Below are 24,784 nucleotides of genomic sequence, written 5' to 3' on the forward strand. Positions count from 1 at the left end.
TAGCTTTTCTGAACACTGTATCATTCCTTCTTCATAAAGACCATTCCATATCCCCCTGAAATTACATCTGTTACCACCCTATTGTCCAGCCTGTGCACATACTACTTTCCCATAACCTAAACACTATTAGGTTACATACTACTGGGCATGTATTAATACTCACCTGGATAGTGCTTAATTACTACTAGATCCTTAGTCATTACTATAATAAACACATCTGCACAATAAGTAATCGCTGCTATTGTACATACACAATAAACTATCACTGCAACTGTGAAAGCACTTTTAACACAGCAGGGCTATAACCTCACCAGGCAATTGCATAATTCTAATTACATTCTTCTTTTTTTTTTTTTCTGATTTCAGCTGGTGCAAAAAGAACATCGACAATCCCAAAGAAATACTTCAATGTTATCTTACACCACAAAGCTTAGTCCTGGTTGACTGTAAATAGATCAGAAGGAGCATGAAACGTAGCTCTGTAGCAATTCATTCTGCTGATCCATGCTGCTTTTCTGTCATCAACAGGACATATAATACTGACGTGGTAAAAAACACATTTCATCACCTTTATTTATCTTTAAAGGATCACATTGATGGTTAGGTTGAGACTATGGTTGTCTAAAGTAAAGGCAGACTCCCTGGCTTCATAGCAGATCAGTATGCTTACCTGCTCTGCATCACCTTCACGTGGTCTAACTTACTGAGCAAACAGCACTAAGAGAGTCTTCTCAAATTTAACATTCATTAAGAACTTTCCAAGACACAGAGTTTCCAGTGGCTAATATATTTATTAACTAGTCTGAAAGCACAGAAGTTCTGTAGGAAGTAATATTTTAACCAAGTAGGATTCATTTTCTGCCAAATACCATAGAATAGGTTCCATGCACAAAGAACTGATTACAGAGCAGTAGCTAAGCATGGTTTTAACCAGCAGATCAGAAGATAAAATCACAGGTAGCTGCCAGAATCCATATACTGTAAGAGTAAGAAATGCTGAACTCACAGAAGATATACACAATTGTATATATTTAACACTGACACCCATCATTTTCCTGGGGTAAAAAAGCAGCCACAAATCCTGGAAAAGTGCTGAGCAACAGAAGTGGGTAGACCAATAGATTCAACACAATGTTGATACTAATGCAGCCCAACAGTGATAGGAATAGTCTGATGGAGGCATGACACAGCAGAGAGGACACAGGACCAGAGCCATTATTTCTGTTCAGAATATACCCAGGTAGTTCACTAACGATATTCTGCTGGTAGAACATAAACAGCTCTTCACTCAGCATTGTAAACTGTGCACATAAATATTCTAGCAGATTTTTTCTGGTACATATTTATATACAAGTTACTTATAACTTTCATTCCTCATCTGTGCTTTTAAAATTTCTACACCATAAGCTTGGAAGAAAGTAAATTAGTTACCATTAGTACCAAAAAATATTCTATTTCCACACTTCTAATATAAATGTTTACATGTATTAAAAAAAAAAAGACAAAATTACGTTTATCAAAGACTGCAATTATATTAGTCCTTCAAAAGTAAGTCTGTTCAATTGTACCTTTTTTTATTGCAACTGTCCTTTTGGATTACAGCCTGTAAGAGTAATAAGGTAGCAGCTTTTGTTTAGCCAGTTCAGACTGACAATGAAACTAGTAAATTAAATCGTAGAAATCCAGGGCATCTTTTCTCATGTAATCAAGACTTCTCTATGTGCCGCTTAAAGCTAGATGAGCCGCTTGGGAGCAACCCTAGCCCACTGCCACCATAAGCAGGTTTGTTATCGGCATAACTAAGGTGAGAATAATGCTCACTTGTCAGACAAGAAATACAAGAACACATTTGCCTTTACCTTATAACAGTTAGATCTTGCAACCTGAACACTGCTGAGAGTTTTAGCATGCGAGGACAACCGGGTTTTATTTACTTATTCATTTACTGTGGACTTCTCAATGGTATACACACTTCTCTGAGCACATTAACTATGTCTGTAAGCTATTAAAGAGCGAGATCACATGGATTATTCCGGAAATTACATTTTGCCTAAGAAGGGCCTCATCAAAAGAGAAACCAATCAAGAGAGACATTCATCATGATCTGAGTGAGGTAATCTGGCTTCCTACAAGATGATAAATCTGTTACAGACCGAGGCAGCCTCCACAAATGGATTGGGAGACTGCATACAGGAATAAAGGCTTGCTGTGCAGACCTCACACTCATGATCCTCAGTCTATAAAAATTACATTACATGGTGAAAAAAACCCCAACCAAACAGTTTACCAAACCTCTCCTTCTCCCAGGGATTTATAATAATACAATCCAAACTTACATGTAACACAACTTCATAGCATCAGCTCAAAACAAGAGAAAAAACAATACAGAAATAACTGGGGATGCTTTTCACAATTACTTAAGACTCTCAAACCAAACAATGCATAGAAAGTCTACAGAGACAAAAGCTGTTTAAAGTAACTCAGTGGTTTTGATGTGAGAGCTCTTATTCATAGAGCTGATAGAGGAAGAAGCTTTCATTGGAGCCTGAAACACAGGTTCAGCCTCTTGCAAGGATAGCAAGTCTCTGTTGTAAAGAGAATGGACACCTTTCCTTTCTCAATTCACCCCAAATTTCATCAGCCTGCTTGACTACGCACCAAATACTCCACAGACAGACTGCAGAAACGCAGGTAACAAACTTAAAACGTTCCTTCCCCCAGTCAGCTAACCCAGCTGTCAGTTTAGATTAGTAATATTTTATAAATATTTTATATACACACAATAGAGTTTCTGCCTGCTGGAGTTTAGGGATGAACTTTCAAAATTGGATATAGGATGGTAATCAACTACCTTCTTCCTAAACACTGCCCAAATTCCAGGGATGCTCAATATCCACTGGTACATCTTACCTGGAAGCAAGTGAGTTTTCTTCTAAAATCCTCAGCTCCTCCAGAAATTCCCAACAAATGAGGCAGGCCTTGTCTGTCTGACACCAGCATGTTGCAGATGGGGTGTGGAGCTCAGCACGATCCGTGGTGGCTCTGCAATGTGCCAGCACGGGTATTTTTGCACCATGCTTCCAAAACTGGAGCTTGAGGATGCAGCAGGAGCAGCCCTCTCAGCCAGCAGCAGCTGGACCCAGCAACACAGAGAGCACTGCCAGTTTTGTGAAGTATGGCTCAGACACAGAATCTGAGAACCACAGCCCCAAGCTGTATCAAAAGTAGCACTTAGAGTAGAACAGTATTTCAGAAGTCTCTTTTATTTTCAGTTTTATTTTCAAAAGGCATCAGGGAGTGCAAGCGGTACACACCCAGGAAAGATAAAGCTCAAGGATCCTAAACTATGAGGAAGACAAAGATGATTGCTCTATAAGCATTGCTCCAGTAAATAAATCTATAATGCATTACCATGTGGCAATTACTCCTCAGCAGATACACCTGAAAATACTCAGCACCATCAGGGCTTTCTATTGGACAACCCTAAATCCATCTACTCAGGCAGTGGAGATTAGAAAAGTTAAACATTTCACTCCTGTTGTTTCACATTCAAAGTTATTTGCTCAACAATAGGGCAGAATGTGGGTCTCTGAAACTGCTGTAACAGAAGGATGGATCTTTGGGGTGAATCTCTGCAGCTCCATTAAAGGTCATGAAATCTAGCTGAAGATGTGCCCTACACTACAACCACTGGCAGCAAATAAAGCCTAGAAATAGAGTAACTGTGCTAAAAGGGCAATTAGCCTATTCTACCCCTGCTTCTGGTGATAACAATTATTGTTTCACTACTGATCTTCAGAAGCCAGGTGCATTTTATCCACAGCATATAAAACCTCACATCAGCCTCTCACTGAAAGGGGGGAGATCATTTGAGTGTAAAGAACTATATGAGAGCAACTGCTACAATATAATACAACTGGATGATGATTGGGCACCATGTTCAGCAAAATTTATGTCTTACAGGGAATGGGAAAGCTGTTTAAGCACTTTATTATGATTTAAATGTGAAAAGATTCACTTAAACTGCAGAAGACAGGAATTTGTATTTTACATACAAACTGGACTTGTAGTCTCTTCCTATCTACATTACTTAACACACCATTTAATATATATTCTCATGCTGGTGAATGAGAAGAGCAAATATGACAGTTGACCAGATATGCACTGGATTTTTATTAATTTTATCGTAGCTTCCCAGGCTTATTACAGAGATATATGTAACTCAAATACTTTATATTTTGTGACCTTTACATAATACTGATACTCTCACGAATCCCTCTGACTTCTATATACACATAACCAATGAAAAACTACAGCAAAGGAAATAAAGTAGTTCTGAAAAATAACACATAAAACTTAACCTGCACCTGAGAAACAAATTAAATTTTTTTGAAAACAAAAGTTCAAAATTTGTTCTGTCATTTGCTCCCAAAGACACACATCAAACATCAGAATATGTAGAGCTTGTTTTGTATATAGTTTTTGCCCATTAACAACTCTAACCCGAATGAAGTAGCACTGGGACCATGCTTGCTCCCAGTTCTGCAGTGTGCACTCTAGCAATATAGAGTCAAGTATGTTTTTATAGGTGCCTGTGTCCCTATTTATAGGACTTTGTGAACAGAGAGTCATGTGACACATGTTCAGCATTTGAAGAACAAAGCTTAGACTTCCTACTGAGAGGGTATTTCTCATAAAAGATGCCCTGATCCTTGTCTTATAAAAAGGTTTTATTTCTCAATAGAAAAGTATATTTAAAAACAACCATTTGCTAAAAGCAATACAAAACTCTCCAGTTTTAACTTCATAAAAGTTTAACAAAACATAAATATTGTTTACTGCTTACATTCCTATATACAGACCTTGCATTAGACAGTTAAACAGGTAGAGAGATAATAACTCAGAAATGAATGGAACACAACTACATGAGATTCAAATTCTGTGTCACAATGCACAATCACAGGTATACAAAGAGCAGCTTAAAATCCTCAGTCACTGGGTTCTGCTTTGTTCTCTTTACAGCTATGTTCCTCTTTTCTCTGCAATAATGCACCAGTTCCCATGGTCATAGCAGGAAGAAAGTATCTGAAGCTCAGGCACGTTTTCTTCTACCAGAGAGCACAGCTCCCCTTCCCGAAAAACATGGTAATAACGCATGAAAGCTTTTGTATCCAACGTGGCACCAGTCTGGTCCCCAACAGACACTGCTGAATCCAAAGCAGAGTCAGTGGAGTCAGTTGTTGAAGTTCTTTGGAAAAACTTGCCGGCATCAGACTTACCAGCACCATCTTTATTACAACCACAGCTGCAGTCCCTGTCTTCCACTGGGCCATTTATAAATGAGGCTTCTTCACTCTCGCTCTGAGCTACACTTTGGTGTCCTCCATTTAAACTTAAATTCTTCAGTGCATCTGTGGCTGGTGACCAGTGTGCTTTTTTGAGAGGCAGGCTTTCCACGAACACATCATCATCATCTAAACTTCGTTCTTTTAACAGTGTCCCACGGTGACCTAAATCCAAACTGCAGTGTCGCGAATGCTGAAGGGGTACAGTACTGTTTGCCCATTCTCCTTCATTCTTCAGAGGCTTCACTTTATCAGTCTGTTTTCTCAGGGCTGATTCATCAAGGGATCTGGAGAAAAACCATGAGCGGAAAGATCTTCCTAGAGCACTGTAAAATCTGTTTTCTTCTTCAGAAATTTTCATGCAGCAGGCTCTGGACAAGCAATGGTCCGTATTCTGGGAGTGTTTTGAATCAGTTTCTGGCTGCAGATTGGTTTGGTAGCTGCAGTCAGAGATGACTAGCTGTGTAGGGTGCATGTCTTGGCTTTTTACAGCACGCACAAACTCACCCTTATCTCCAGGTTGATTCGATTCTGAAAAATGCCGTGAGCACAAGGCCTTGTTCCAAGGAACAAATACATCTTGTTTCTCAAAGCGACGATTCTTTTGTTCCATAGCCCAAACATAAATCATCATCTGGCCCCCAGGTATCAATACCCTTGCCATTTCCTTTATTGCTTTGATTCTTCTTTGTTTAGTTGAGAAATGATGGATCACTGTGAGAAAGGAAAGGTGTTACATATTGAACATTACTAAGGATATAGCATACTTGTCTTACAACCTGGTCTATGTGTTTACTCATTTTAGTCGCCATATCCCAAATATCACTCACTGCAAGTCAGCTACAGTGTAGAATTTATTGGTACCACAGTGCAATATACCCCAGAATGCTGTCTTTTACATTTATGTTCAACGGATAAAAATAGGGAAAATCCTAAGAAGGAAAATAATCTCATCTCAAAATAGGGATTCAAGAAAAGTCAGGCATATAAGCTGGAGGTTTCTTTTTCTCAACATCAACCATAAAAGACCACAGCATGACTAGCTTTCACTTAAAATGCCTGGCCTTTAGGTGAGTTAGGTAATATTAAGTTTGACTTTATTTTTTTGGAACACTTTTCAGACTTCCTGAAAACAGAAGATCTTTTCACCATCTAATAAGTACAGAAAAATGTCATATCAGAAAAAAAGATACTGTGTAGTTTTATATTAGTGCACCTTCAAAAGATCGAGTGAGAAACTAGACAGAAACATTTTCCACTGCTTTAATTTTGTAGAAAGGCATTGCCTTTACAGATTGTTTTGGAGGGGAAAAAAAGAGAAGTGTCTCAGTCTAGTTTGCATGTCTGAAAATGATGACTTTTTGTTACATTATGTTATGCTATTGATAATTAAAAAGTCAAATTCAAAATAAAACTATTGATCACTATATTTGAATTTTCTTCACAGGATAATTTCCACATTTTCAGATTTCACTGCAGTGTGAAATGAAGCTACATTTCAATACTTCTACATTGTTTCTACCTTCCTGTTCACCTGAAGGAACCAATTTTAATAGCCAGAGAATAGCTAAGACAGCTATTTTCTCTCTAAGCTCTCAGAAACATTAACTTGCACTGAGACTGGCCATGTTGGTCATGTTGTTCTATATGTCATCAGTACTAAATGTGATTTAATCAATGACATAAAGAGGACTGATTCCATAAGTCTCAAGTGGACTTTGAGCCAGCCACTTCTACATGCAAAATATTCAATCTACCCATATAACAACGTATAATAATAGTCTATGTTCTTAGCTGAGGAAATCTCCATACCTTTCAAAAAATTAGATTATCTTTGTGTGTGCTGCTTGACAGTAGCCAATTCTACTTGTAGAAACAGTGTTACTTCAACACTGTAGTTATGAAAAATGTGTCCAACTAGCCCTGCCTTTATTCAAAACAATGATTAAATTACCAAGGGGAAAAAACGTAGCTTTTTTTATGCAAGCCAAGAAAAGCACTCTTGGCGGCTGATATTAACTAGGCCCTCACAAGCAGCTGAGAACACAAGATAGCAAGCTCTGAGAAGAGTTCTCCAGTCTATACGGTTAGTGTTTGTTTCCAGGTACTCCTGACTCTCCTCAATATTGTTTCAAACTTTGCAAAAAAAATTACAAAATACTATTTCAATTTCTTGAACAAGATGGGGAGAAAGGAACTGATGTTTCTCATACTGGAGCTAGGCCACATATCACCACAGAACCTCCTGCAAAATAATATCAAAACCGAAAGAGACAACATAAGCATGTGAGCTTAGTTCACCAAAAAGAAGTGCAACCAACCAACAGAATCTGTGCAAGCTCTATCTAAGCAATTCATTAAATGGGTTAAATATTCTTCATGTTTAACATTATATAATCACTCTGGTGGTTCTGCAAAAATATAAATCCTATAAACAGGATTATACCAGCAAAGCCTAGAAAAGTATTTGACTATGTACATAAATACTTGGTGTTCTCTGGAATGGGATGAAACCCCCTTTATTTAGAATCAGATGGACACAGGAATACCATGCCTCTATTTAAGAGGCATTAAAATCCATTATTGTTAAATGTGGAGAAATACCATGTGAACTTCTCATCTTGTCAGGTCTATATTTGGTATAAACATTAGATAGGTACACTACCCTTACAGGTCAGCTGATCTGACAGCACTGAAATTATTTGAAAACAAGACCTGAAAACTGGATAGGGCTCACTCATTAACTCGTCAATACAAAAGCAAAGTAATATAGATACTGCTTGCATATTAGTCACCCTTTCTTTCAACCTGCATATGTGAAAACTACATTTTAAAACACATTTCTATAATATTTCAAGTCATCTGATGACTGCTGCCAATAATAATTATCACGTTTTATATTTTTGTTGATACAATGAAACAGCCTGAAAGAAGCTCAAGCAAAGGTAGAGCTAAAAATGTACACTGCAACTGGGTGCTCTAAGAATCCCTCATCTACCTTTTTCCAGTTTATACTTCTCAAATTACGAGTAACAGTTTCAAAAAGAGAGGTCAGAGGAGTTAAGATGCTGAGATGCTTCACTCATACAACAGGCACTTGTATGTCTCTAAGTTCTGATTTCATTACTATTCTAAGGGAAATTTGAATTCATAACACCTAATAGTCAACATGAGTTTCAAGTTCTGCTATAGAGAAAGGAAGTTTTCATTTCAATGCATTTGCTGGTCAAAATAGATCCTAAGGAGGAACCAAGAGTTTATCCTGACCACCTAATCTGTTTAAACTGCGAGCAGCCACGTTTACATTAGTTTTCACTTGTTTAAAATGCATGCTAGAAGGAATTTTATTCTCCACAGGGTGACCAAGGCCACATTTATATGGTCTTTTATGGCTATTTATCAAACAAACAATCCGCATACTTCCCTGGTCAACAGCGCCTCTGTGCAATGGAACTGATTTCTTTTTTCATGTTTACTACATTCATTTCAGTAATGCCTGCTGTGATTCCAAGGGAATCGGTTCAAAATTAATTTAACTGAAATACAGACACGTGGAAAGAAAAGGATCCCCAAAAATTCTCATTTGCTGTGGGCCAGAATGCGTGTACGTTCTTACCTCCAATGGAAATGACTGCATTGAAGCACTGGTCCCTAAAGGGAAGGTTAAGGTTGTCACATACCAGGACTTCATCATCTTTCTTCCTTGCAATCTCTACCAATGGCTCGCAGTAATCACAGCCAAGATTATACACTTGACTGTTGACACTGAGATACTTTCCAGTTCCACAACCTAAAGAAAAGAATACTACATCAGAAGTCATATGTTCCAGACATTCGCTATCCCTCCCAAGCATTGAAAATAATGGGAGGGCTTTCCTAATTCTAAGATTTCCTGAAAAACAAAATGAGGGCTTGCTCCTACTAGCCTAACTGTTGCAGAGTTCATTTGGACTCTTCGAAAGTATACGCTCACACCGTTAGGAGTGTAACAGTAGCAACACCACCAGCAAAAAAACTTATTTACACAGCCCTGTGTAATAGCAGGTTATGTGTATTTTTTGGGGGAATAAGGGTAAGTGCAGGTGGGAGGAGGAAGGAGTGGTCCTCTGTAGGCAGTGTTGTATGTCTTAGAGCAAAAATCCAACTATGCTGCCTCACACCAAGCCTTTATATAGCCCGGTATCCAGTTTCCAACAAGGAACGTAAATGGGCACCCAGGAAAGAGTAAGAACAGGGTAAGCATTATTGACCTTTTTTCCTCAATACCCTTCCAGCTTCCAACTACTTTCTGATCAGGGGATTTCCTGAAGCCAGTGTGTTTTGTCTTTTTAGTTGCCTGCAGTAGATCTCTCTTCCAAGTCCTTCCCCAGTCTTTGCTAAACCCTGCAGAGTACCTCTCCAATGCATCCCATTTCTCTCCAAGTCCTAAACCACAGCTGTCACTGACACAAGTTCGAGAGGAAAATTTTAACCTCAAGTACAGACTTGAAAATAACCGTGAATCATAAAAATTCCTGCCATGTCGCAGGCATGTCCCCTTCCTGCTTTTGTGCCTATGCATTATAACACATGTAAAACAAATGAACAGTTCCAGAATGTGTTCCACCTAAAAGTATGTCTTCTCAAGGTCTGTGCTGCACTAAATTGAAATCTTTCAGAGTGTTCTTCAATGTCATATGCATAACAGGCACTTTTCAAAATTAGATTAGGAAACATTCACTGCAGTTATGGGTCAGTAGTGAAGAATAATTTCTGAAAGTTGACAGCCAAGCAATAGGGTAGCAGCTTGGCAAAGAGAGCCATCACAGTATTAGTAATTCGATTTAAAGGCCTGGAGCTATCTTTAGAAACACCACTGCTTCTTGCAGTGCTGCTGCTTTCATTGATGTTAATGTGCACCATTATCTAGAGAGACAGCACAGGAACTGCTGGAGAACAGCACAACACTTCAGCGGTGAAAAAAGAGCACATGTTTAAAGCAAAAAGCAAGCACTATTCTTTGAAGTAACACTTGAGAGAAATGGAAAAGATTAATATTGTTGAGGCAGTTCAAGGAATATATGCAATAAAACATGAAGCTCTGCATCTTAGAAAGCGTAAGTTTTAAAATTAGTATAAAGTATTATTGGTTACTGTGTTTGCAGAAGGAGCACATTTGTCAAACATGCATTAATTTAGAAGATTCAGTTGTTTAATACATGGCTTTTGGTGAAGTGCTTTTTAATCACAGTGAGTTTTTGGAAGTATATGGTCCTCTCTGGAATGAAGTTAAATAGTGACAAAGTTCCCAGTACCCTAAAAGATTTTTAGGAGGAGATTCACTTTTAAATGAGTCATCAGGAGGGTGGATTCCTTCATGAAGCTGTTAACAATGGCCATGCTATTGTAATTTATTTTGATGACTGAACAAGAAGGCAATTATACAAAAAGATATTTTAATAAAAGGCAGTATTATATAGAAAATGAAATTATCAATTATCCCATTTTGAAAATTTTAGGTCCAGTAGGCAACTTTCCTCCCACAATACATACCAAAAATAAACACAATAGTCAGATTCCTGTAGATCTTATTAAACCTCATAAAATGAGATGATAACTTGTATGCCTTGATGGGAAATATCCTTATTGGCAAGTAAGCATCTGCCTTCTCTCTGGGTGTATCACATGCATCTAAATTATTTCAGCTGAAATTGTAACAGGGTGATCTTAAGCTTTCAGCAACCACCGCGATACCTGCTGATAAAAGCCTCAAAGAACTTCAGCTAAGCTTCAAATAACTTCTATTGAGGTGAAAAAAAAAATTTGGCTGAGAAATATTGTTAAGCTGACTGTTGGATGAGTGTATGCCACAGGATATTTCCTGAGATTATTAGTGAAAATGGCACAGACATTTGAAAGAAGATACATATTAAAAATAACAGTAATCAAGTATTTTTGGGGTACTGCTCAGAGGCAGCAAGATAACTATGTATTATCTTTGATTATGGCCTACAGTATCTTCAAATAATGCTTGCCTCTTATAGGATAAGGCAGATGGATAATTTGTTGTGTACATTTATTACATCTTGCTGTGTAAAAGTATTTTATTAGTCTAAACAATGAGGAAAATCCAATGATGCAAAGGAGCATCTGGTTTGCAATGATGTGCTGTATAGGATTGAAGTCACAACACAAACAAAGGAACCAAGACCTGAAAAACCCTGAAAACTCTGTAAGTGCAAGAAAAAATCAAGGTATAAATTGAACACGCAGGGAAGACAATGCCACAGCAGGAAAATGAGGGTTCGGTGTCCCTATTCAGGATCACAGGGAGATTCTCAAATCATAATTTATTTTTTTTTAATAGCAATCACATCAGAAGCTTTCTCTTAAGATAAAGCCTAGACAGGAGGGGTTTTAGAACAAATGAAAAGCAATAAATTGCAGACCAGCAGTACTTAAACCAAGAGACTGAAATATGAAGTAACTGAGCTAATACCACCATTTTTAAAAAAGGCCTCCAGGGGGATCACAGACCACTGTGGGGAAACTGGTAGATTAAGGCTTAGGTCAACAATGCAAAAAATGTATTTACTGGCTACTTGATACACTGTCAAAGAAATAAAATAAGGTGGTATATGGCATCTAATATGGGTTTTAAAACACTTATAAAACATCTTTAAAACAAATTTAAATGAGTTTTAAAGACTTCAGAGTTGCTCTGAAGGATATATATGACTAATATATAAACTAATAAAGCTTATAAACAATATTTCGTGCTACCTCAGAGAATAACTTACCTATATCAGCAACGAGACTGCCAGGCTTTTGCTCCAGCAGAAAGTTTCGAACACGAGGCCATGCTTTGCTCTGCAGATCATTAAAGTAGGCAGCTGTATTTTCATACACACTATGCACGTGCTGCTTTTCTAGCTGGGTAGCCTCATGTTCCATCCTGAAAACATAATGAATAAAGATTATGTACAACAAAACACAAACCGTGTTTTGCGTAGTGTAGACTTTGCATTTCATAGGCATGCATAATTCAGGACCTTGTAAATTCACATTCATAAAATCATTACAACCATCTAACAGCCATCATATTTATAAAATGGTCTTTACTCAAAAGTATCTGATTTTATTTCATGGAAGTCAAGAAAAAATTGAAATATATCATCTTGCCTGAGGAGTGTTATATAACTGCATGTGCCTGTTCAATAACATGCATATTCCTAATTAAAGTTCACCGATGCAGTAAAAGTTTATCTGGTGCAAAACAGGGCCTGTATTCAGCAAAAACACAGAATGATTAAGCACAGGACATTAAGAATAGACTTTTCAGTTGTAGCTAAGGTGAACAGGTAGACAAACTATTAGTATGTTATTTGAAATGTAACATGGACCCTGAAACCAAAGCCCCTAAATCACACATAAATTATTTGTGGTTGACCTACCCTCTAGAAGTGATGAGTTGGTTGAAATTTTTCAGCCACAAAACTATGATTTCCCTGCTCCCACTCCACTATCTTAAGTTCTTAGCAAAGTATTTTATTTTAGTGATTCACTTGAAAAGTGGTATCTTCTTAGACTTTTAATATTAACCCTAAACTCATGTAAAACACCAAGTGCATGCAGACGCTGAGTCCCTTTATACAGAATGTTACATCTTCTTTAAGAATTCCCCCCATCCAAGCACCAACCAAGTCAGGCTTTAGTATCTGATGCAGGCTGATGACATTATATTTCAAAGTGTCAAGGCATCCTTGAAATTAATTAAAACTGCCTGTTTATTCAGGAAGTATTCCTTCCCATTATTAAAACTTTGCTTAAGTATCAAAGTATTCAGCAGAGATTAAAGCCTGTTTCCAAACTTCTTCCAAGAAACTGAGCAATATATTATCAAGATGAAACTATAGAAGTGACTCCTTTGGCTGCATCCGAAAATGTCAGAAGTAAAGGCTTTAAATATACAACAAGTTCTTCTTTTCCTTTCCTTGATTTTCAAATAATACACATTTTGGAATCATAATAAGAAATGTTTCTTTCTGTCTTTTACTGTTGAAAAAAGTTATTATGAGAAAAGATTTAAAATAAAGTATTACATATAACAAGAAATAATGTGTGGTCTTCAAAATACCTGTTTTACAAACACAATCTTTTTTCATTAAGAAAATGGGAGTTAATCCCAGTGGCTGCAAAAAAAGTATTACTGTACTTCAAACTAAGTGTGTGTGAGTGCTTACAAGAAGAGTATGTAAGACTTGATCCATTTCACTGGGTTTATGTACTCTGCTATGCAAGGCTGGGCCAAATTGTTAAAATCGTCACATTCTGTTCTGACTGTAGTATCTATGAATATGTCTCCTCAAAACATTTATGTTCAATGTTTTCACAATCCTTACTTTCTTTTTTTCTGGTACGATCCACAGTTATCTTTTGTGATGCATTATCTCACCTTTTACTACCTGAATATATGTATATTCATATATTTATACACACACACAGAGAATTCAGTAACAGTATAGCAAATTCCTAATAGGCACATTTTCAGTGTAATTTTGAAGAGCAGAAAACAGACTGCACAACAGAAGCAGACAGTATTGAAACACAGGCTTAAAATTTTATTACATGTGCCAGAAGTCACTCAATCAGAACTTTTCTCAGAATGCCATTTCAAGTTATGTTGTCAAACAGGATGGGTTGGTTGCAGTAATTTCAAACAAAGATTCCTTAAGAGTCAAAAGCCCATTCTTTTTTTCTTATTTGACCATTAAATAAAACAAATTGGGTGTTTCATGTCTGCAGCTGTCTTTCCTCTCTGCCTCAAAACACACTCTATTTTGTTGTTCAACTGCCTAGAAATCCTCTATTTATAAGCAGAAATTCCAAAGACTAACAATCATTTATTTTCTTTTGTCATCTGATAAGCTCCTTGCTCTAGTTTATATTTCATGTTTGGTTACTATGCGGCTCAGTGTTTCCAAGTGTTTTTAACTTTCTAGTTGAAGCTCTTTGTTCAAACTTTGCTGTTCCTAAAAGAAAAAAGGAGAATGTTTTTAATCATTCATACTAAATTCCAAATGCTACAGAAATTCCAGTTTATGCCAACTACGGAAGTAGCTGTCTGAACTGAACGTTAATTTGAATATTTAAAAAAAACACAAAAGCCAACTTGACTTCGACGACGGTAAGAATTTTCCCATTGATACAATGTTATATTATACTTTTCCTAAAAAGTCTTTATTGAATTCCAATGTAGGCTGAAATTCGGCTTACTGTCCTACTGAATCACAAGGCCATTAAGTTTCTCCTTTAGCTTTCTCATTCACTTGGACTGGTAATGACTCTTCTGCTATACGGGACACGGTAGAGAATTCCATATACTACAACACTGCACTGCAGGTTATTTTTTTTAGATACAATTAATATAAACATTGTCAAGATAATTATTTGGTTAGAATCTTAGAATAACAGTAGTCGATTAAAATACAAACTATTTCATTTACTGTTTCATTATGATTTCAATTCCTGCTAATTGTTCATATTTTGTAGATAATTAAGTCACAGGCTGAAATTAGACTTGCCAGACTGACTTTCCAGTCAAGATCCGTAACACTTACCAGGTTTTACTGTGAAGCGCGGCAGGGAAATGTTCTAGCAATAAACCTCTTCATTGCAATGCTTACGAAAGGCAAGAAACCTGCGTGTCTGATCAGACCTGCAGCTGTACCAGTTTCACACAAGTCTAATGTCATCGAAAACATCAGAAACATAGAGCTATGTAACTTCACAAGCCAAACTCAACACCTCTATTTCTCTTTATAAACAAAAACAACCATTACACCTTCTTTGCCTCGAGTACCAGAGAGTGTCTCTGTTGCACATGCATTGTAAAAAATGTTCAGTTCATCCAGCTTCTGGATTATAACTTCCAGGATAATTGCAAAGTTTGTTTTGCAAAGGAGGTAATTAAAATCTGAGACGTCCAGAAATCCCACTGCTTCAGCATCTGCTCCAGTTCTCATTTAAGCTTCCTGGAAGCTGTTTGATAAAACCAGCAAAGAGGAGAAGAAGAGCAGAAGGTGGTAATTATGGACAAGCTTTCCCCATGCTCAATTCTTTTCTTGTGCTTACGCTCCTGTCAAAGGGCTCATGCAGAGACCGGGTGCAGAGTAGGGAGTGTGCAGTAAATTGGCACCCAGCTGTTCAGTCACTCCACAGCAAGTCTTGACAAGTCCCCAAAATGCGGATGCAGCTTCCTGCACACCAGCAGTTTGGGTAAAAAAATGAAGAGCAGGATTTTCTCGCCTGTCAGTCTTTCCTGGTCAGCAAAGTTTGCTCGTGAGACTACAACAGGCCCTTGTTGCAACTGATCTATGAAGTGAGAAAACTGGATGAAAATTGCAGTGTAATTTCTGCTGAATTTGTGGGGAAATGGATCACCAGTCCATCAGATGTAACTATGGTCTATGAACAAAACTGTTTGAAAGTGAACAAGTTATAGCCCATTGACTCTTTCCTATGTTGCTGTTTTCCTTCTTTGTTTAAAGAAAAAAAAATAAACAAAAATCCACAAACAAACTAACACCAACCAAAATATTATAGCTTTCCAGGAGGTACAAGGAATTGTACAAGCATATGATATCCTGTATTTTCATAGCTGCATATCTCACTCAAGGTAATCAAATTTCTTCCTTTTCCATTAACATTGTGCAACCTTTTAGATAATTAACTTTTCAAGGATACTGCTTTAAGGAAAGTCATGTTGCTTGGACATCTATCGCTGCTGAAATAATAAATACATTTAACCATGTGACCTTGAAATGACAACTACCAAAAGTTAATAATCCCAGTTTCCAATATTTTTTAAAAATCAGGATTATTTTTATTAGCCGGGGGAAGTGCATTCAGACTTTCTGTTTGTTTGTTTTTGAAAGTGTCTGACTTGCAGTTTTGACTATACCATATTACATACCTTTATCCTCAAATCGACAAAACAGTTGGTGGCTCCCAGATGCAAGGGGGTGCCCTGACATCAAAGCACAGGAGGTAGCGTCCAGTCCAAAACCTCTGCCTCTACCACAGCCCACCCAAAGCTTTCCACACCTTCCAGCAGTTCTTCTGAACCCCTTGCAGCCCTCCTCAATGAGGTTACCCACTCCCATCCACCTAAGATTTTCACATCTTCATCTATCTTAGCATGTGTTATGCCACCACCACTATTTTAATTTGATGTATAATCCCGTGAAGTCTTGACCTGGCTCATGTGCAGTTCCCACTTGCCTCTATTTCCAGGCCAGACACGTGGAACATGTTCCAAACTTTTTGTCAATGGCCTCTTGGAAGCACCCTGTGATTTTCACAGTAGTAATCAAATCCTGCATTGCTCTCATTTGTCTGCAAATCAATTGCTCTTGATCAATTTGAGCCACAGGCTTTCCTTTTGCCTTCTCTCTTGCAGCTGCCTGTTTTCTCTAACCCTTTGATGAGCTGCAGGAATTAACTCAGTTTGAGAGTCAGATATGCAAGGTTTCAGTCTATTAATGAGGATCCCTCTCAGTTACACTCTTCATGCACTGATGGGAATTCTCAATCCCATTTTGGATTAGGTGAACTCCTACTTCAAAGATCTATGAAATTCACCACAGTTGTGTCTGTCTGTGTTGCCACAGCAACATAAATCTTGGTTACGCATGCACCTCCAGCTATGGGTCCAATAACCTAATTAATCACTGGCCTTAAATTGAACAGCATAAACCACAAGAGCCAGGTCTATGTCCCACAGTACCTTGCTCTCCAGCAATAACATGTGCAGCTGTAGCTGACACTAACAGCTAATTAAAAAGTGAGGTAGTCCAATTTGCACTCTCTCCCCTCGTCTACAGAATAGGGAGAACTACATACACAGTGAGAAATACTTTCAGTTTACTTCCAGTTTACTTCAGACTTACCAGTCTTTTCACTCAAATATAAGCAGCCACAGAAAGTTAAGTGTGCAGCCCTAATGGTCACCTATAAACCACATGTCTTTTCTTCCAAGCAAATACAAAAATCCAATTAATCTCCAACTGCAAAACCTCACTGCAGCCCTTCAATACAGACCTAGGATTTCTCTATCAGGACTTTGCTTACAGTTGGGATTGAATTTATAAATCATAGTAATAACTTCCATTCTGATTGACAGTACTTTCTCATTTCAATAATGAAGGCAACAAATTGGACTATGATGACATACTAAATTGCTTCCAGATATGAATCATTACGTAAAACAGCTTTATTAGTAAACAAAGGATAATGAAACAAAATTATAGGAATCCTGCCATGAATAGCTAAACTAGCTGCATGAAAGTTTAGCAAGAGGATACAGTAGATGATTTGCTTACATAAGGCTAACAACTCCAGTTATTAATTTCACCCACGCATGAACTGCTACAATCCCATGAAAATGCACAGCTTCAAATTAGAGCAAGGGGAACTCTGTGCAGCATATCTGAAACCTTATTGAGCTGAAGTCATGATTAAGAATCCTTCCTCCAGTAAAATCTGGGAAATTCTGAAGTGAAAAACAAAGAGCTGAGATACATTTGACAAGAATCACTGTTAGTTGAAATGCTCACTGTGAACCTAGAATTTTAAAGCAATTTCATTGATTGAAATAAAGTCACTATCATTGTATTTTTTCTTACTACAAAATAGAGATGACCTTCCCCCAAAGAGAGACTGAAAGCACTGAGGCTGTTCTTTCAAGATCTCGGGCTAAGTAAGTTTACAGTTCAAGCTCTAGTTACTCAAAATAACAAACATTCACCACCACATTCATTTTGTCAGCTTCATTTTGCAGTCCAGGCAAAACCTAGTACTATTCACTGCACATTCTTGGATCAGTTAATCATTTAATATTCCCTTTGCTGTTTTGCATTTAGGGTCATGGTCTACCACAGTCTGCGTAGCTGAGAGGTTGCACTGTAAAGAGATTTACTTCACCAAGTACATAAACTCCATTCTGTAGGTAAGTAGCATTCTGCTAAGATGACAATGCACAAACATGGACCCTTTGCCATTAAAAAACACTGAAAGAAGGAGCATACTCATGCAAAAGTTGCACAGTCCCTTTAAATGTCTGTTCATCTTTACTATCACATCAAAACTCATAAATCAGCTCCCAGCAGATGGTCTCTTCCTACCAGATTCCCATACAGTCAAAAATCCCTGGTGCTAGATGTGCACTGATGTGCATCTTCAGATCCTGCACAGAAACACTATGTACTGACATTAAAATAGAAGGGAGGACTAGGAAAAAAATGTTAATAAATGGTGCTGAGAAGAGCAAAGTGTTTAGGTTTTTCTTCTTCTTCACTATTCTTATTAATTGCCACCAAGCAGCTAATATATCAGTGACAAAGGGAAAAGAATATAGGGAAGCAATAGATTGGGACTTTTTAAATAAGTTCAGAGTTTTCAAAACAACTAGCCTAATAAACAGTATTTAGGGAACTGATTGCACTGGCCTCTGATTTGCCAGTCTTAGGGCCACAAGCAATTAGTTTTGAGAAACCTGTGGGCAGCACGTATAGTCCCTGGTCTCATGATATTCTTGTAAACAAATTAGGGACAGTTGGTTTAGATGAAATTGCAGCAGAAGTTAGTACTGTTCAGAAGTGTCAATTTAGAGTGTAGTTATCAACAATTCACTGTCACGCTGGAAGGATACCCTGAACAAATCTGGTCAAGAGTCTGTTTTGGGTACTCCTCCGTGATTTCTTTGCATAATGGATTAGGGAATAGCATTCTATCTGCAGACGGACCAAACTGGCAAGGGTTCAAATGCACTGGATAATGGTGTTAGAATTCAAGTGTTTTAACAGATCGAAAAATACAAAAGCAAAGCATTTCATTTAGATAAGGATAACAAACTGCACAAATATAGTCTGAAGGACGACTGGCAGCAGCTCTACAAAAGTAGGTCTGGGCGTTATAACATCTCACAGATTTAACACCATACGTGCTATGGTGTTATGGTAGCTTTTACAAGATACTGTTGCAAAAAAAAAAAAAAAAAAAAAAAAAAAAGTAAGACCAGCACACAGAAATAGGGCAGATACTTTGAAGTTACATAAAGTTGTTCTTCTCCTACAGTCAGCACTGCTGATGTATCAGTTTGAGTATTACGGCCAATTTCAAGCAAGAATAATACAGAAGAGAACAAAAATGATCAGAGATCATTGCAAATCTCAAAGAGATCAGAAATCAAGTAAACCACTGGGAAAGATGGTTGTTTCAAATTGTTTGTTCAGGACAAGACAGAACCATCTTCTCATACAAGAAGGGCTGCTGAAAAATAGGAGGGAATAACCTGTTCTCCAAAACAAAGGGTAGACAAAAAATAGCGGGCTTAAACTACAGCAAGGAAGATACAGGTGAGGCATTTTAAAAACAAGGACAGAAAACCACTGGAGACAACTGTGTGTGGACTGGGTAGGTCATGAAGAAGCCTCCATCAATGGGCTCTTAAAAAGATAAATCATTTAAGCAACTGTCAGGAAATACATTGATGTAACACGTAATTGATGCAGCTTCAGGGGAGGCAGATGATACCCCAACATCTAGCCTTGTGACTCTGTGTGTCTATGAAGTACAAAACTTCAGCTATTCAAGTTATGAGCAAGATTTCAGTGACCTGCTGTAGAAAAAAAATAATGAAAGGCTGAAAGGCTGCTTCACAATGTTTACCACTCTTCAACACAGGAGTTGTTTCTACAGCTAAATTAGTACAGATATTAAACTAATTTCCTCCTGACTTTCAGCAGGTTGGTTTGATTCCTGATAGCGCTGCACCAGTATCTCAAAGTCCCTGGCCGTGCTACCCTACTCATAAGCTTTAGATGTGGCTATTTTGCCTCCTTGGTCACTGTATCTCTCAAATACTTGTAAACAGTTCTCTTCTCCTCTCCTTTATTTACCAGCAGTTAACTAAGTATTAAATATTTACTTTTCATCCTCCCTGATGAATCAGTCTAGGTGGTCTTTTACAAGTATTGTTGTTATTCTCTGTATCCTCTCCATATGTCTGCATTCTTCATGCCAAACTATATTCATAGGAATATTTGATTCCTTAATGTCATCCTACAGTTCTGGAATTATAGCTTTCTAAATTCCTTCTGTTTCCTCACACTCTGGGTTTGCATTCACACTACTATGCCCTGACGGATTAGTTTTAATTTATGCAGTATAATTCTCCTCGTTCACCAGCCCATAGAGCTCATCACTGTTGGTACTTATATTGTACTTGGTGCTACACACAAAGCCTCCCCAATTAAAACAATTTACAAACTGACTTAAGACATTCAATTACTTTAAAATTCATCTTTTGCTGAAACTGGATATCTTGGTGACAGAAAGATAAGCAGCACATTATCAAACAAGTTTCCAAATTAAGGCTGCCAATGTTTACCTTTGATCCAAAGATTAAATATAAAATATTGCACAACAAATTACAGTAATTATGGAACTACTAAATGGATTCTCTTGATACCTTTTATAAACTACTCTTATCACGTTTATTATAACCAAACATACAATTTCCTATCTAAAAATATTCTTATACAAATGTATTTAGTGCTCAGTATACTCACCAAATACAATTTCAAAAGAACAAGCATTGTGGCAGACAGTATTAGGTATATCAAGTTAACCTCAGGATGTCTCATTCTGACCATCCAAATGAGAGCAAAGACAGAATTCCGTTTTTATTATCCTACAAAACTCAAAAATCTGACTGGTTAGCTTTTATTTTCACGTTACTGTTAATCATAGGAAGTCATGTATTTGTATTTGCTTTCTTGAAAGAGAAAAGGTGTTTCACAGTGCTCAAAGACCAAAAGTTATTTTAAGTACTATCTGATAGTAATTGGGTGCTTACGCAGCTGACAAAGGCATCTGAAGATACACCAGTAATCCTATCAGGATTCAGAGCTAGACTTCAATGCAGAAAAATTGCATTATGTTGTTACTAAAAGGTCGAGTTGCAACCCTCCAAGAAGTGTCTTGCCACTATCAAAGACACAGGTTCTTCCAGTCGCAGCTGGAGTGGACTGAGCAGCGTAAAGGCTTAGCATCCCTGCAGCCAAAATGCCTAGAAAAGGTTCTTGTTTCCATAAACCACCACAGTCTCACTGAAAGGCTGTTTCATTTTAAGTGCTTTATAGTATGAGTGATACCTTTTTACATAACTCAATATATCTAAGCCCTCTATTTTAAGGCAAAGAAAGGCCTTTATATAAAGCAATTTTTCCTATTTGGCATAGAAAGAAAAACCTCCCTAAGGGAGCTGAAATTTCATACAACCACCACAAAAGTTCTCTGGAAAAATATCTTAATACAACGGCCTTTTTAGATGCAATTTTTTTATTTTCTTAAAATCAATATTTTCCAGGAAATTATTGTATGATGCCGAACAAGAGTTGATACCTAAAAACATTGGTATCTGAATCATCAATAGAAATATTTTTTAAAACAACTTTGGTCCACAAGTAATTAATTTTTCTGAAATTATTAAATGTAGACCCAAAAGTAAAGCTTTCTTCAAAATGGAATATTTTTCAACAGCAAAACACAAACCTAAATATACAGTGCCTCTGGTCCAACTGTGTTATGTTTAAACTTTTCTGAGGAAAAAAAATAAATCGGGTAGGACTCGGTGTCACATGAGTTTTAGTCAAGTACGTAAAGCCTGACTAAGAGACAAATATTTATTTTATTTTTCAATAGTTAGACTTTTTTTCTCCCAGTAATTCAGTTGGTATTTCTGTCTCCATTTACGAAGGTATATACATAACTTTTGAAGAAGCAGTGTCTTTAATGTTAAGCACTTTTGAACAGAAGTTCATTTTTCATTTTTAAATTATTTTCAAATTAATTCATAAGCATAGAAAAGTCTGAAGTATTTTTCCAATCTCGTTCATCTTTAGAAATTAAAAGACGTGCAGCCCTCAAACTGTGGTTTTCTGCCACACCGGATTATTCTGTATCTAGTATTACTTACAAACTTGGATATGTAGATCCTGTTACTGCAAAGACATGGACATCTGCTTAACTTTATGTATTGTAAATCATCTTACTGACCTCAGGTAGCCTATTTAGTAATAACTAAAGGCAGGAATTTGCACATAACTTTTTCAGGACAGAGCCTTATGCCATTTGTATTGTCCCATATTCTGATTCATCCATCCAGAATGGATGGCAGAATACTCGCAAATCTGAGTGTTTGCATGGAAAGTGTTTATCCGTCGATGCGGGGCTGATTTCAAACTAAATTTGCTTTATAACTTCAGTGGTGGATTTATGATTGGATTACTTTAGAAAATGTAGAAAATTATGAAGTTACTTGCATTTTTTTCTTCTCACCAAGTCCAGTTTAGCATTATATACAGACTTGAAAATGTTTTATGCCTTTGAAGATGTCCTTGCCAGAGGCGATATTAAAATGCACTCCACAGTTACCTACACGTACCTAATCTGCCCAAAATGCACATCTCTGTAAGTTAAACAATAGCGGCACCACTGAACTATCTCAGCGTGCAATCCATTACAAATACACAATGTGAGAAGGAAATCAGTAAATAAAAATGTGCTGGTTCAAAGACGTGCTCTATAAATAGCATATACAACTGAAATAAATATATTGCTATACTAGACTGAAAACAAATTACAAAAATGAAACCCAACCCCCTGGAGTCCATTATGGGGCATTAAAACGTCCCCAGAGGACCTTTTCTCTTGCTCATGGAGAGGCTGCTGCATGCTTTTCTTATCTGTTTCTCGAGTTTCATGCTGAAAATCATAAACTCCAGAAGCATGCTTCACCTGAACAGCTGTATCAGCAGGGAATGTCGTGCTGTGCACCACATTAGCACAGCAGTGCTGCTGAATTAATTCTGCACTCTCTTTCTTTGCAAAAGAAAAGGAGCTGGTGACCCGACTCCCTGAGCTCTCGCTGCTCCCACTGACATTCAGCGGGAATGAAAATCCTTTTACATCCATTAAATAGTGAACACGCTGCAAGAGTGAGGGCTCTATGTGGCCTTACAAAAGCGATACCTAGATATTTTGAATTTTCTCGGAAGAGAAAAAAAAAAGAAATTAACTACTACGGTATAGGATGCTCCAGATCGTTGCTTCGGACTGTTTGCCAATGCGCAGAGCATACTTCATTTTTAATTAATCAGGAGACCAGGGAGAAACTTTATTATTTCTGTTGCAGTTCCCCCCACGGCTCCTAGAACCCACCCTCCCCAACCGCGCCGCCAAATCCCGCGCCAGCCGCGTGCGGGCTCCCAGCTCCGCCAGCCGCCGCTCCGTTCGGTTAAAAGGGGAAAGGGGGAAGGGGGGGGGGGTGTGGGGGGTGTGTGTAAAAACCGAGTTAATCCCGAAATCCTTCTGTCCCGGGGTGGGTCAGCGCCCCCGGGGCACCCCCGGCTGGGCGGCCAGTGTTTGGAAGAGAACCATGCCGATCTGCAAAAATCTACCGCCGCCAGCCCTCAGCGGTGCTTTTTTGGGGGTGGTTTGGGGTTGGGGATTTTGTCGCCTTTTTTAAATTTATTTATTATTATTATTATTAGTATTTCCCCCCCCTACGGGCAGCCCAGGGCGAAGGCGGGGGGAGCTGCCCTCCGCACCTCCCCGCGCAGCGCGGCGGCCCCGCTCCCCCCCACCCCCGCTCCGCTCCTTACCTGCACCCGCGGGGCGGTGGCGGCGGCTGCATCCCGCCGCGGGGGCGGCGCTTGGCCGTGCCGCGCCGTGCCGAGCCGAGCCGAGCCGCGCCGCGCGGAGCCGTACCGAGCCGCGCCGTGCCGTGGTGCCGAGCCGTGCCGTGGTGCCGAGCCGTGCCGTGGTGCCGAGCCGTGCCGCGCCGTGGGCTGGGAGGGCGGCGGAGAGGCGCGAGGAGGGCGCCCTCCCCGCGCCTCTCCGCCGGGCCCCCCCCGGCCGGCGGATCCCGATCCCCCACTTCTCCGCAGGCAGGCGGAGGCGGGCGAGAAGGGCCGGGTTAGCGCTTCCCCTGTTAACTCTTCTCCTTGCGGTCTCGTCTCATCCCTTGGGCGTCTCCTGCCAGGAGCGGAGGGTGGTGCTGGTGGAGATGGTGATGGTGGTGCTGGACTGCTCCCGTCGAGGGGAGGGGGGGGGGGGAGCGGCAGGGTCCCCGGGATCCTCCAAACCGAGGTTGATGGGAGCCGTGCTGTCTCTGCTGGTGGTAAAAGCGGCCAAGGAGGATTAGCTCTTGCTCATGTAAAGGTTAAGCTCAAAGCCAACCTCTGCACTAGGTCCTGCCTGCAAGGGTTCCCATCCCGAGTGCCGAGGGGGAAATTTTTTTTCCCCTGTGCTCCAGCACCGACTCCTACGAAAGCAGTCTAAAAATGGCAGATTGCTTCTATACTTTCACATATTTATTGGTGTTTATTAGACAA

General features: G+C 38.8%; 1 protein-coding gene across 3 annotated transcripts in view; it reads right to left on the reverse strand.

Annotated features, from left to right (window-relative positions):
• Window positions 1-771: 771 nt before the first annotated feature.
• Window positions 772-24,784, reverse strand: part of TRMT9B (tRNA methyltransferase 9B (putative)) — a 121,386-nt gene continuing 97,373 nt past the window's right edge. For 2 of the 3 annotated variants that reach the window (XM_037382448.1, XM_037382439.1), the window contains 4 exons: window positions 24,053-24,564; window positions 12,125-12,279; window positions 8,962-9,135; window positions 772-6,059 (listed from right to left, as the gene is read on the reverse strand). In XM_037382448.1, the coding sequence (XP_037238345.1) occupies window positions 5,023-6,059; window positions 8,962-9,135; window positions 12,125-12,279; window positions 24,053-24,084 (1,398 nt within the window). In that variant the 5' untranslated portion in view covers window positions 24,085-24,564 and the 3' untranslated portion in view covers window positions 772-5,022. Of the gene's footprint in view, window positions 6,060-8,961; window positions 9,136-12,124; window positions 12,280-24,052; window positions 24,730-24,784 lie in introns of those variants that run through there. The other variant, XM_037382457.1, reaches the window with a different exon arrangement.

This window comes from Falco rusticolus, chromosome 1 (genome assembly GCF_015220075.1).
Source record: "Falco rusticolus isolate bFalRus1 chromosome 1, bFalRus1.pri, whole genome shotgun sequence".
NCBI lineage: Eukaryota > Metazoa > Chordata > Aves > Falconiformes > Falconidae > Falco > Falco rusticolus.